Source organism: Formica exsecta, unplaced genomic scaffold, assembly GCF_003651465.1.
Source record: "Formica exsecta isolate Colony F162 unplaced genomic scaffold, ASM365146v1 scaffold44, whole genome shotgun sequence".
Classification (NCBI taxonomy): Eukaryota; Metazoa; Arthropoda; class Insecta; order Hymenoptera; family Formicidae; genus Formica; species Formica exsecta.
In genome coordinates this window covers 48,574-61,724 of record NW_021851634.1, presented here as the reverse complement: position 1 = coordinate 61,724, position 13,151 = coordinate 48,574, and the positions used below count along the sequence as shown (strand labels likewise).

Sequence of the window (13,151 nt, the reverse complement as noted above, 5' to 3'; positions counted from 1 at the left end):
TACTACACACATACGCGATGAAAGAGAGACAAAGACGGCGCGATCATCTCTCTTTGTCAAGCGATCAGTGTACTACCACTATCGAAAAGATCGAAAAGTGGATGTAGCACGGATATGAACCAAATGACCGACAGTATCGAAAAGTGGATGTAGCACGGACATGAACCATATGGAGATTTGACCGACAGTACCGAAAAGTGGATGTGGGTAAGTGTTTCTAATTTCTAAAAGTGGATGTATGGCGCTGCTCTACGACCTAGAAAAAGCGTTCCACGAAAATCGTCGGCATTGCCGCTCTCAGGCTTCTCTCTGATAGAAGAACAAAGGCATTCCCCTTCCATTTATATATGTTCTAAGGGAGCACGAAACAGAGTATATCCTTTTCTACGTGCACCTTGGCCCCCACTTCTCAACACTCGGTCTAGATATACTATGTTATACTAGATATACTATGTCTATGGATAGAAGCCTGTGTACAAAATACTATGGGCGCATTCCACTAAACGACCGCAATGTTCATGGTTAGGGATGGACGATGTTTTTCGATTAATCGGAGATGTCGATACTTTGATTCAAATAATCGATTATATTTCATCGATTTTTTGTCGGTCGATTAATCGATTTCCGATTTTTACAAGGCGACATCGAAGTATTATGGCAATGGCTTCTTCCCCTTCTCACAAGACGCGACATCCGGCGCGGCAAAGATAGAACAGCCAATCAGAAACCATATTTTTCTTGTGTCACTTCCAACGCGAACGAAATGGTGGATTCTGATTGATTGTTCCATGTCGAGCCGCATACCACCTTTTATTATGTACTGCGCAGTACATGTACGGGCTTCTCTGATTGTGTGCGTGTGAGCCGGGACCCGTTTCTGGCAACACAGATGCAGCTATGTCAATTTGTGTGCGGTAGGCTATAAGGCTTAAAATGTGACAAGAAAAAATAATGCGACGAGAAAATAATTTTTTTTTTATTCGATTAATCGATTCGTCGATTTTTTCAAATAGAAAATCGATTTCCAGAATCAATTTTTTTTCAGAAATCAATATTCTTAAAATCGATTTTATTTTGAACATCGCCATCCTTACTCATGGTATCACTTCATCCTTGTTGTTCACCGAAAGTTAAACAAAGACAGATGACGCTCGCGAGCGTTGCGGTTTGCGGTCGTTAAGTGGAACGCGCCCTATACTGATGCCGTAATCCTGCACATGCGCCTATAGCCAGTCCCTAATCTCTAATCGGAACACTGCGGTCAGATCGCCGAGAACAACGATCTGTTCGACTTCGAGAGGAGTTTACCCCAGACATCCAACGACGATCAAGCCCAGTCCTACTCCGACGACGAGCAGTACGAGCGAGAAGTGGATAGAGATGCAATTCCAGGCGGACACGCGGGTCTATGACATCGAATACGATCGCGGACCGCTCAAGGACATCAAGGAGGGGGAGATCACGGATTTCGAGGCCGGTAGTAGCAGTTTAGGCAGCCACAAGGAGTCTATAAGCAGTGTTGGAAGCATTCGCGGCAGCTTCAGCAGCACACCAGATTACGACATCCTCGGGAAGAAGTATTTCAACAAATCCGTTCAGGATCAGGACACCGCGTCCTTGACCTCACTGCAGGAATTCGAGCACTTGGAAAGTACCGTGGCGGCCGAGAACTCGCGGAGATTTCGATGTGGCTCGCAGGATTCCGTCAACAACGGCGGTCTTTCGAGAAGATACATGACCGGTCGTTCGGGCCATGGCGATGACATCTCGTCATCATTAAAGGACTTCGAGGGTCTTGAGAAAGCCTGCCGAGAGACTCGTCTGATGGAGCTGCGAGCCCGCGAGGAAGAGGAACTGCTGGAACACGAGAGTCCGGAGGATAAGTATAAAATGGAGAATCTGCCGCGTTTGAGGACGGACACCGGCGCGACCAGTTCGTTCAATCTTAGCACTTCCGGATCGGGCAATTACGAGAAGAGGATAAAGGAGATTGACGAGATAATATGGATCGCGCAGTCCAACGTAGAGAAGCTCGATCGCAGCTCCGACTCCCTCGGGATGAAGACGACCTTGGACTTTCCGTTCCTGAGCTCGGATTCGTTGAACAACGTGAAAGACGCGAAGAAAACGCCGTCGGACACTGCCGAATAATTTGCCGGTAGCGCGAATTCCGAGACGCACCTCCTCAGATTTTTTTAAAAAGCCTTTGTTGGAGCAAGAATGTTGGAGTGTCCGAGAAAAACAGTACAGCAACGGTCATCGCGTGGAGGAGAAAACGACAGTCGACAAGAACTATCAGACAAGCATCTTCGATAGAGACTGACGCGAGAAATGGGCAAATCACCAAGTAGCGGTACATAGGATAATTTTCGCAGGTAAGATAAAAAATAATGATTTAATGATATTTTAGTATCTAGTATATAAAAATAAATGCTTAAATTATACTTTTATTGAACTAATTTCAGTTTTTTTCTTTACTTTGGTATAAAAGAATTATGGAAATGCTTATTTACATAATGTGATCTCCCCTACAGAAGATTACTCTAAACATCTTTAAAAAATTTTATTATAAAGATTGATTAAACGATATGATTTTCAATGGTTAATGTAATATATTAAATAAAAAAGATATAAAACATCCTATCAAAATTGAAAGAAATTCACAAAATGATGCAATTTAATAAATAATAATAGAAAAAAAGTCTAATTACCGTTTATTCAATCAATATTCCAATAAATAAATATGGTATGAAAAATATAAAAAAATATAAAGTATAAATAATATGATTATTTGTATGACATTAGTCCTACCCTTGAAATAATCCATACTAACAAATTGTAATGTGAGCCAATAAAACCAATGAGTTGTAATATATATCAAGCTAATTTATTCTAGATCGCTGTTATCAATAAATTGATTATATTTTATTTCCCTTTTTATAGATAGCAGACCATCAGGAAGGACTTTTGCCACGACTTCATAAATATATTACCGAATAACACGAGAAGCTTTACATGTAAAACGATATTAAATATTGTATATAATGTACTAAAGAACTTGTGCCTTGTGGATATACAAGGATACTATTATATTTGTCTTTGTTTTACGCGATAGCTTCTAAAAACAATTTATATTATGCTTAAATTAAAAGATAGTTGCTATCTTCAAGATATAATATTGTTAAGTGTGCGGGATGAGAAAGCGGAGTGTGGGCTTGCTTGTTTTTAATTATTAAATTTGAACGGACGTTTGTTGTAAAAATTCTTGCTGTTTATAAGATAAAATGGGAACTATCTCTTGCTTAACTATTTTCGAAATCTTTACCGCGGATATTGAGTTGCATTTACCGAACGTATATTTTTAAGTGCTACTTATACATGTATTATAATGCGTACGACACTGTACTATTATAATGTGTTTTATAATGTGTTTTGATTACGAGATGTCTTTGTGGATGCGCTTTTTCGTAAAATTTTATAATATATTTGATGTATTCTTTGTAATGATTTCAAACGATATTTACGAAGTTCAAAAATATAATAATGCTAGCTGTAGCGCATGTTTAAATAAAGGAGAACAGATACACATATCTAAATAGAAAATTTTTTATTTGTGAATAAAATATTTAGAGCACACGTAATTTTACAGAAGGCAGCAAAAAATACATATTCTGAGAAAAGATATATATATATATATTCTGTTTAAACAATTCAATAATTATTTCATATTTTATTGTATTTTTTTTATAATATAAACAGAATTACGCAATGTTATCTATTATGTTTACACATGTATTGTATATTATTACGAGTTAATGTCATTTGAAAAAAAATTGTTTCCTTATAATGATAAAAATATATATCTGTGCACTATCTGAGATCTATAGATGAACCTTTATTTGCCTAAACGTCGATTCATATGTATAAAACATGTGATAGGTACGAAAAGCAAACGTTTGCTGTCAAGAATATTTATTTTTATGTACAATATGCTTCAATATTGTTATCACCATAAACAATTAAAAAATATATATATATATATATGAAAAATAGTTTCTTCAACAATATAAATAGCTGATTTTTCGTAAAAGATTCTATATATAAACTTTAATGTAAAGATGCTAAGTTTAAAATCTGAATAGTGTTAATTAAATGTTATGCAATAACATTATTATTATTATACAAATATAAAAGATTAAAAATACTATAAATTGGAAGTTTTTCAATAATTTCTCATAAATCAAAAATTTTTTTTTTACTATATCTGACGTTTAATTTAGACATGAAATGAGAACGCAAAGGGCACGAAACAGAGTATGTCCTTTTCTACGTGCATCTTTACCCCCACTCCTTAAATAAAGGCAAACGCTCGGTCTAGATATACTATGTCTGATCTTTATCATGTGGCCTCCTCAAAATCCAACAACTTTTGTCTAAAACATTTTTTCATTCGACCACTTTCTGCGATGTTAATCGGGCTGCACAATTAAAATGGGTCACCCTGTATATATAATAACATATATATATATGTACACATTTCTTATGTTGCATTATGTGTAATGAATTGCACGTGTGTACATTGAATGTAATAAATAATTAATTAAAAATATGTTCAGAAACTTATAAATTTTCCGAATTTTGAATATATTAAAATAAATATCTTTCCGTATATTTACATTTATTTTACCATACTGCAATATAATCAAGTAACAAGAAGATCCTAAACAAGTGTTTCCGTGGTGTAGTGGTTATCACATCCGCCTAACACGCGGAAGGTCCCCGGTTCGATCCCGGGCGGAAACATGTTTTAATTTTGCCATGTTTTTCTTTTACCCTTTAAAGTACCGTTTTTCGTTACATATTGATCGTAGATACAATTATATATAATATGCATTTTAGAAACTTGTTGATAAATCTAAAAGTAATTTATTTAAATGGCTTGTGTGTTTAATAAAATCTAATATCTGTTATAAAGCATAACCAGAATAAAATTAATGAGAAAGGAAGAAAGGAAAATTTTTGATATGAAAATACAATAAAATAAGTTCAGGATTTTGAAAATATAATAAAAGTTGATATTAACATATGTAACTATAGATAAAGATAGACGCAAAAAAGCTTTCCATGATTTATTCAGGTTTATTTATAAGTTATATTTAACACAATATCGTATTTTCGTTTGTACCTGTTGACTTCTTTAGTCGGATTTATTCCAGAGTTACGATTACAGGTGCTTCATCGTCTGTCTCTTCGAGCAAATTTGAAAAATCCCATTGAAATTTGGTGGTCAATCGGTCCTGCAAGCGTTTCACGTAGAATTTCAATTGACCGTTCACTTTAGAGTTCGATTCGATGTTACCAAATAACTTGCACAGATTGTGATACACAAAATTATTGTTCGCTACTATATCGCATAGTACTTCTTCAGGCACATATAACAATTCTATCTCCAGAACTTGCAAAAACTCTATATAGATAGAACGATATTGAGGAATCGCTTTGTCCACGCCGCAGATCAGCGACACAAGTTTCTTCCACTGTTCGAAGGCGTCCAAACTCTGACCGACTAGGAAACAGATGAATGTCAGCTGCATCTCCCCGATGATTTCGACAGGTCTAAGAGAATTGTACGAAATTGATTTTTTGGTAGATATTTATACTATGCGCTTTTTTGCAAATTTCACATTTTTCTCCGCTTCGACTTAAAAAAAAAAAAAAAACTACAACAGTTTTAATTTTAGACTTACTCCCGTAACTTCTTCAAAGTACCGTGTAAGACGTAACTGGAATCGAGAGAATGCTGCGTTATCTCGCTCGGAGTCGCATCGTCAGGATAATGCTTGTCCGATATTTCCGTAAGTCTGAGCTCTGTGCCAGGTCTCGGTTTCAGATTCGGCAGTAACTCCTCCTCCTTGTCTTCCATCGTGAGTTTACCGGATCTTCTTCGCCTACTATTGGATTCTTCTCCGCTACGCGGTCTCAAAGCATCGCTGCAGGGCTCCAATTCCAAAGCGGATCGCACGTAACTGAAACATGCAGCAATGTTTCATTGATGACAATGTAACATTGCTGCATGTTGAACGTTGCATTTTTAGATTGATTTTAGATTACTCACCCACATAGCGGTGAACATCTCGTCATGAGAGACTCGGTGATCCTGCTTGATAATTCCTGCCATTGCTTCCATATCTCATATGGATACGATCCTAGATATCTATCCAATTCTCTTAAATTATCTTTCAATCTCTGAATTGTCTCCTCGGGCACGGCTATTTGAAGATGTCATTATATTATCATGCGCGCAATAATCTCGAGTCATATTAACAATTTCTTCTTACATTCTGGGCTAATATCTTCCTCTTTACTGTCCCATTTTTTTACTAAGAATTCACATTTCTTGAAATCGTGGAAGAAACCAATTCTCGGTGCCATCTCGCCAAGTTTATTTATTGCGCTATAAAAATATTATAGATTATTCTATAAACTCTCTTGTAAAAAAATATACATATATCTGACACGTATTATACATTACCTGTAATGTACAAAATGGATCCCAGGTGGTATCATTTTAATGCCCTTAAAATTACTCCCAGTATTCCATGATTTCATATCAATGCCAATATCAGTGCCTTTTGGTACATCCAATAAAATCAGATTAGCACCTTGCGTCAATAGAGTTTGCGCAATATTTTGATTCATCTTCATCGATTCTGTCTCACTACTACTATACGTTCTCTCATGAACGTATTCGCATTTATATATATAATCGAAGTTCTTGGAGCAAATGTTTTGTTACTGGCATATAGAATTTTTGACAATAGAATCTCGTTCACGTTATTACAAGTTTATTATAACCCTTGAAAGTTTATATATCCTCAATATACGATACTATAGTATGCATTTCTAGATTTCAGGATTGATTATAATTTATATTATGATGATAAACCCAATGCATCTGTATTGGATTTTGGACGAGAAACAGCAATCACTTTATATTTATTATAAATTGTTAAACGTACACATCCTTCTTTCTATTATTTGATGATTATTTGACAAATATTTATTACTAAGAAACAATGTTTCGCGAGTAGCGACATCTGTAGTAGTCTTAAATATTTTGGCGCGATTTTTTGTGAAACGGGAAAGTATATGAATTTTCATCAAATAACAAAATCAATCAAAATGGATTGAAATATTATAGCTCTTTTTCAAGAAATATAATTTAATATTTGTAAAGTATGTTTATCACGTTATATTCTCTATTTGCATTCCTTAGCCATTATATGAACATCACAACTATGACAAATTCATAGAAATGTGTTGCTTTAATAAAATATTATACTAATAAAACTAAGAGGAAGAGAAAATATTCTTAGTAATCTAAATAATTCTGGAATAACACAATAACATAAATGAGAAAAAACTTATTGTAAATTATGTATATATTTGCTTTGCGCCTTATATACATATATTTAATGTAAGTGATAATTATTACTAGTTGTTTATTATAAATAAGAACGAATCACTCTTGTGTATACCAGTTAAATTGCTACATTAAAGTGTTAATATTATACTCGTTCAAATTGCGTCTCAATCGATTCCCTTCTCTTCCCTTTTTGAAAATTTTGCTTTTGACAGTCGTTGACGACTATTGCAAAGTCCCTGACACATTCAGCTGGATTATCCATTGCCTTATTTCATAATCTGTTATAAAATTTCATTTCTCTTTTTTTTTTTTTTTTAATCGTATAAAAATAATTTAATGTGCATGTAATTACAATGCTTTAACTATATTTGTCAATACAAAAATATATCTACTTATAGAAAATAAATTATTATAATATTAGAATTTGGCTTTACAGCTACTCTTATAAGAATCTGAGGTTACAATATTAAAATAATTCTTATATTACAGTTATCATTACAGATTATCATCATCGGATATATCAGATATTTCAGGTAGATCACGGGACAAAAATTTCTTATGTTCTTCATCAAAAGATCTATCAAAAGCCAATTTTGGAACTTCTAATAAGATCGGCGTCTCTGAAAAAAAAAGAAAATGTAGATCATAAACTTACAAGTGAACAAATAATTATATTATATTGAGCTTTATACCTGGCATCAGTTCCTTTTCTTCAGAAGGTTTTATATTCTCTTTCTCCTTAGAAAACAGATCTTTAAATTCTTTTTCTATGATCTCAATATATCCATAGTCTACATAAAAGATTGATTTATGAGAATATTTTACTACATTAATATTACTATATAACATAATTAAATATTATCAATTGTTCATTTATTAAATAAGAATAATTGTCCACAAATACCAAATTTATGTTGATCATCACACCAATATGCTAATTTTTCTGGTGTGGGAAATTGCTTGATATATTTTTTAGAAGGCAATGGTTTCTTGAAAATACCTTCATTTAATTGTGCTTTTGTACTTTTATTAATCACGGTCGTTTCTTTTAGAGCAGGTTCTTTGAACTTGGATGGTTGTGCAAATAGTTTCTATAAAGAAAAAGATAATACCGCAAATAATTTTTTGGCAGAAGACTAAAGATTTGACATATTTACAAAAATATACAATAGAAGTCTGTTAGATACAATTAGAAAATTCATTATAATAAAATATGCCTCATATGTATTATATTGTATTTTCAATATATTGAAAATACAAGAACACAATGAATTTTTTAACCTTTGTTTCTTTTCCTGGAGATATTGGGTGTCCATTATTATCTATTTGTGTTACTTTCAGCTTTAGACGATCCTGTCCTTTGTTACTATCTGTATTTTTCTTGATATTAACTGAATGTACGCTATGAGATATATTCATATCAGAATTGGATCTTATTGATAGTCCTTTTGGTTTTGCTCCCATAGCCTTAAGGGAATTCAGTTTAATATCGTGAGACATTTCGGACTGCGCAATAGGTTTCATCACTTGGCCTATAGAGAATAATTTGATTTATCATATGCATTTTTCAATGTTTATTCTAACTCGTCTACACCCAGTGTGTGTCGATTCAATATAATTTTTATATATTATAATAGAATTTTTTTTCTTTCTTTGTACGAAACGTTATGTTATAAATACAAAAAAAACTCAATTTTTTTAAAATAAACATAACATAATATTATAATCATAAAAATAAGTTTTGCCCACCTCTGCCAGATTCGGCGATTCCGCCCAGTAAATTAAATATGTTGGACATTTTGCAATTATATGCACGCGTGGATCTTCACCTATCTCATAAAACTATTTACCACAAATTTGCAATTTTGCTTTCAATTTCTAATCAACGTAAGGGAGCCAAGCAATCTTCACTCGACATTTGAAAATAAAAACAACCGTTTATTCTATGCGCCTGCGTCGACTTGTTTACGCCGAATTTATCGGAAAGATAGATTGTCATAAAACCATGAAGGAAGAGTAAGGAGAGTTATCTCGATAGTTTTTCTTTTTTTATTCAGCAAAAAGTATAAAATGGTGGACGTGACCAGAAGGCCATCTCGTGCCTACTATTTACATTATAACCTGTGATAGCGGAAACTATGAATTCTTATCTATCTTAATGCTTATTTTACTTATCTTGTAACTAAATATATATATATTTTTTATATTTATTTTTATATGTAAATTCTTATCTATCTTAGTTATCTCGATAGTGTAGAAAGGAAAAAAGTTGGTCACGAAAAATGTTCTGTATGTGGCCAGGTTTGCCAAATGGAATAATTTGGACCATTTTGTCGCCATCTTGCCCACGTAGAAAAGGACATACTCTGTTTCGTGCCCCTTGCGTTCTCTCTCGCTCGCACAGAGCATAGCGCTCTCTTTCGTCATGCTACGTGCGAGCGAGAGAGAACGCAAGGGGCACGAAACAGAGTATGTCCTTTTCTACGTGTATCTTTACCCCCACTTCTTAAGCGTCGTCTACAATACGTGGAGTAAGCCTGGCGTAAGAAGTAAGAGTAGACGTAAAAGGGCTACTTCCGGTTTAAGTGAGCTGGAGTAAGGGCGTAAAGGGAATAAATTATTTTTATTTCTTACTTCTACTACAGCTCTTTACGCTACGCTCAGCCAATCAGAGCGCAGGAGGAAAATGGTCACTCGACAAGTATTGCTTAGTTATATGTAAAGTCCGTGGCTTGGTAACAAAACCACTTAGGCCGGTATTCATAGTCCGTTCTTATATTCAAGATCGTCTTAAGTACGATCTTAAGATACTATGCGGCCATTTCATTGGTTGAATGGGATCTTAAGACGACCCAAGACCACACTTAAGACGATCTTGGATATAAGAACGGACTATGAATACCGGCCTTATCAAGATCAATTTATTGAGTTTCATTCAACTTCAATATAAAACCTCTCAAATATAACCTCTTTCACCACTATCCCGCGCTAGCAAATGATGCCCACAATGTCGGTAACGCACTCTATACTGCGCATCACTGCGCATGCCTATTACGTTTACTCTATCGTATTGTGGACGGAGCCCGCGTAAGCAGCTTACGCCAAAAATCTTACTCCTACTCCTACTCTCTTACTTCTACTCTTACTCATATTGTAGACGGGCCTTTAAATAAAGGCAAACGCTCGGTCTAGATATACTATGTCTATGGGTCCAAGTCATTCCATTTGGCAAACCTGGCCACATACGGAACATTTTTCGTGACCATTTTCAATCTAGGTAGATAACTCTCCTTAGGGCCACCGCACAAGCTTTTCTGTAAGGCCGGTTCTACAATAAGTCGTTTTTGTTACGTTACAATTTTGTTTGTGCGTTGACTGAAGTTTAAGATTACGTACGAGTTTAGGAGTGCGTTCCGTTTCACGCATTGAGAGCATAGATCGCCTGGAAATCTATAGTTCACGTAACATATATTATATATTTCCAGGCAATCTATGCGCTCATTGCGTGAAACAGAACGCGCATAATTCCAAATTGCTCCTCCTGATATTTAATATTTTATTCCTATTCCTAATATTTTCTCTATTGTGCGCAGGGCCTAACTCTTCCTTCATGCATAAAACTTAAGAAAATAAAGTAGCCTTTGCGACTGCCATCTGTCTAATAAAAAGACTACCATAGACATAATATATCTAGACTAGAGTCCTATATAATCAGAGAAGCGTCGATGGCGTTCCGCTTGCTGATTGGCTGACCGCCATGGGCCCGTTCCATTTAATGACCGCAACGCTCGCGGTATCATTTCATCTTTGTTCACCGAAAGTTAAACAAAGACAGATGATGCTCGCGAGCGTTGCGGTCGTTAAGTGAAACGCGCCCTATGTTGGTCCCGTAGTAAATCCTACGTGCAAAATAACCGCAACCGGCGTACCGTAAGTGAGAAAAAAGTATATTTGTCAAGCGACGCGGTAGCGTCCCGACGTCAAGTAATGTTATTTTCTAAAAAAATAACATTTTAAATATCTCTGAGATATTTTTAAGACATTTTAGATTACAAATGGGCAGCTGCGGGACCAACATGGCGACCATGGAAAGCATGGAGAGGGTAACGATGTCGCTTCTCTGATTATATAAGACTCTAGTGAATCCTACGTGCAAATTAACCGCAACCAGCGTACCGTAAGAGCCAATTTCACCAAGTCTGATTAGATGAACCATAGATATATAGACTGGATAGAGCATTGTGAGATAGACAAACGTGTGCTTGCTGTAGAAAAAGAGGTACTGGGAGGCCTATGTTTGTCTCTTTTCCTAGCATCTCATTGGTGATTTTCTATATAGAGGGGGACAAAATCACTAATAAGATGCTAGGAAAAGAGACAAAATAGGCCTCCCATATAGTACCTCTCTCCCTACAGCAAGCACGCGTTTGTCTATCGCAACGCTCAGTCCATTCTATATGTCTATGAGATGAACCGACGGTTAAAATTAGCAGGGTGGCCAACAGAAAATAGAGGTGAAGAAAAACCAAGTATTCATATCATTTCAGTTGGAACCCTGCTAATTTTAATCGTCGGTTCATCGAACCGGACTTGGTGAAATTGGCCCTAATGCCCGTATCAGACTACGCATTGAAAATTGAAGATTGAAGATTAAAGATTGGAATTTGACTAATCAGAACAAAAGGGACTAAAATTTCTTTATTCTGATTGGTCAAATTTCAATCTTGAATCTTGAATCTCAATCTTCAATGCGTAGTCTGATATGGGCTTAAGGCCGTGTTCCACAACTTACTTCAATCAAAGTTTAAGGGCCACCGCACAAGCTTTTCCGTAATGCATTACGTTACGTTAAGTACTGATTCTAAACCTAAACTCGTACGTAATCTTAAACTTTCTGCTGGGGGATAGTAACGTTTTATACATATTTTGTTTAATAATAATAATATCTATTGTGTATAATGTAAATAAATATCAATTTTCAGTATTAGTAATGTGTATCAGAACATAATTTTTTTTATCTCGACCGTATTCATATCACTCATTATGCTATTAACCGCAAGAAGCTGGAATCTATTTCATTCAGATTCCTGCGCAATGATTTCTGCGTAGACGCTCGATGCTCGATGCTGCCATGTAATGGCACCTTTACGCGTTCACTCGCGCTTTTCTCTCTTTCTCTCTCTCTCTCTTTCTCTCTGCTCGTTCTTTATTGTATTCTTTCTTTCCCATTATTATATTCTTTTATTTATTCGACTTTTATTCTTTTTATTCTTGTCTTTCTACATAATAATAATTATTAATTTATTCATCTTTATGTTATAGAGTATAAATGAGATATTGTGTATCTTATAAATAGAAAAAGTATTTAATTATGTGTATTTTTGTATGTACATGTGTTGTATTTAATTATAGTTAAATAGAAAAAGAAAATAACTTATTGTGTATCTTATTTATGCTGTATAAAATAACAATAAATAAATAAATTTATTTATTTTCATGTAGGGAGACGAGAATAGAAAGAATAAAAGTTGAGCAAATAAAAGAATATAATAATGGGAAAGAAAGAATACAATAAAGAACGAGCAGAGAGAGAGAGAGAGAGAGAGAGAGAGAGAGAGAGAGAGAGAGAGAAGCGCGAGTGAACGCGTAAGTGAATATGCGAGGAGCATGAAGCTAAGCGATACGTAGTACATAGCGAGCGAGCGATTAGAAAGAGACAGAGCGT

General features: G+C 34.9%; 3 protein-coding genes and 1 non-coding gene across 4 annotated transcripts; 2 read left to right on the top strand and 2 right to left on the bottom strand.

Moving 5' to 3' along the window:
• Positions 1-1,163: 1,163 nt before the first annotated feature.
• LOC115240527 lies at positions 1,164-3,875 on the top strand. Its single transcript, XM_029815733.1, has 2 exons — positions 1,164-2,375; positions 2,944-3,875. The coding sequence occupies exon 1, from the start codon at positions 1,381-1,383 to the stop codon at positions 2,149-2,151; it is 771 nt and encodes a 256-aa protein (XP_029671593.1). The 5' UTR covers positions 1,164-1,380; the 3' UTR covers positions 2,152-2,375; positions 2,944-3,875.
• Positions 3,876-4,730: 855 nt separating this feature from the next.
• On the top strand, positions 4,731-4,803 carry Trnav-aac. Its single transcript has one exon. It is a non-coding gene; the product is annotated as a tRNA-Val (tRNA).
• A 301-nt stretch (positions 4,804-5,104) lies between these two features.
• LOC115240528 (protein AAR2 homolog) lies at positions 5,105-7,084 on the bottom strand. The gene is made up of 5 exons (XM_029815734.1): positions 6,533-7,084; positions 6,339-6,454; positions 6,116-6,269; positions 5,748-6,026; positions 5,105-5,616 (listed from the first exon to the last, which is right to left on the bottom strand). The coding sequence occupies exons 1-5, from the start codon at positions 6,703-6,705 to the stop codon at positions 5,208-5,210; spliced, it is 1,131 nt and encodes a 376-aa protein (XP_029671594.1). The 5' UTR covers positions 6,706-7,084; the 3' UTR covers positions 5,105-5,207.
• Positions 7,085-7,715: 631 nt separating this feature from the next.
• LOC115240505 lies at positions 7,716-9,445 on the bottom strand. Its single transcript, XM_029815697.1, has 5 exons — positions 9,176-9,445; positions 8,708-8,958; positions 8,331-8,517; positions 8,119-8,217; positions 7,716-8,046 (listed from the first exon to the last, which is right to left on the bottom strand). Exons 1-5 carry the CDS (start codon positions 9,222-9,224, stop codon positions 7,922-7,924), a joined length of 711 nt encoding a protein of 236 aa, XP_029671557.1. The 5' UTR covers positions 9,225-9,445; the 3' UTR covers positions 7,716-7,921.
• Between the last annotated feature and the right edge of the window lie 3,706 nt (positions 9,446-13,151).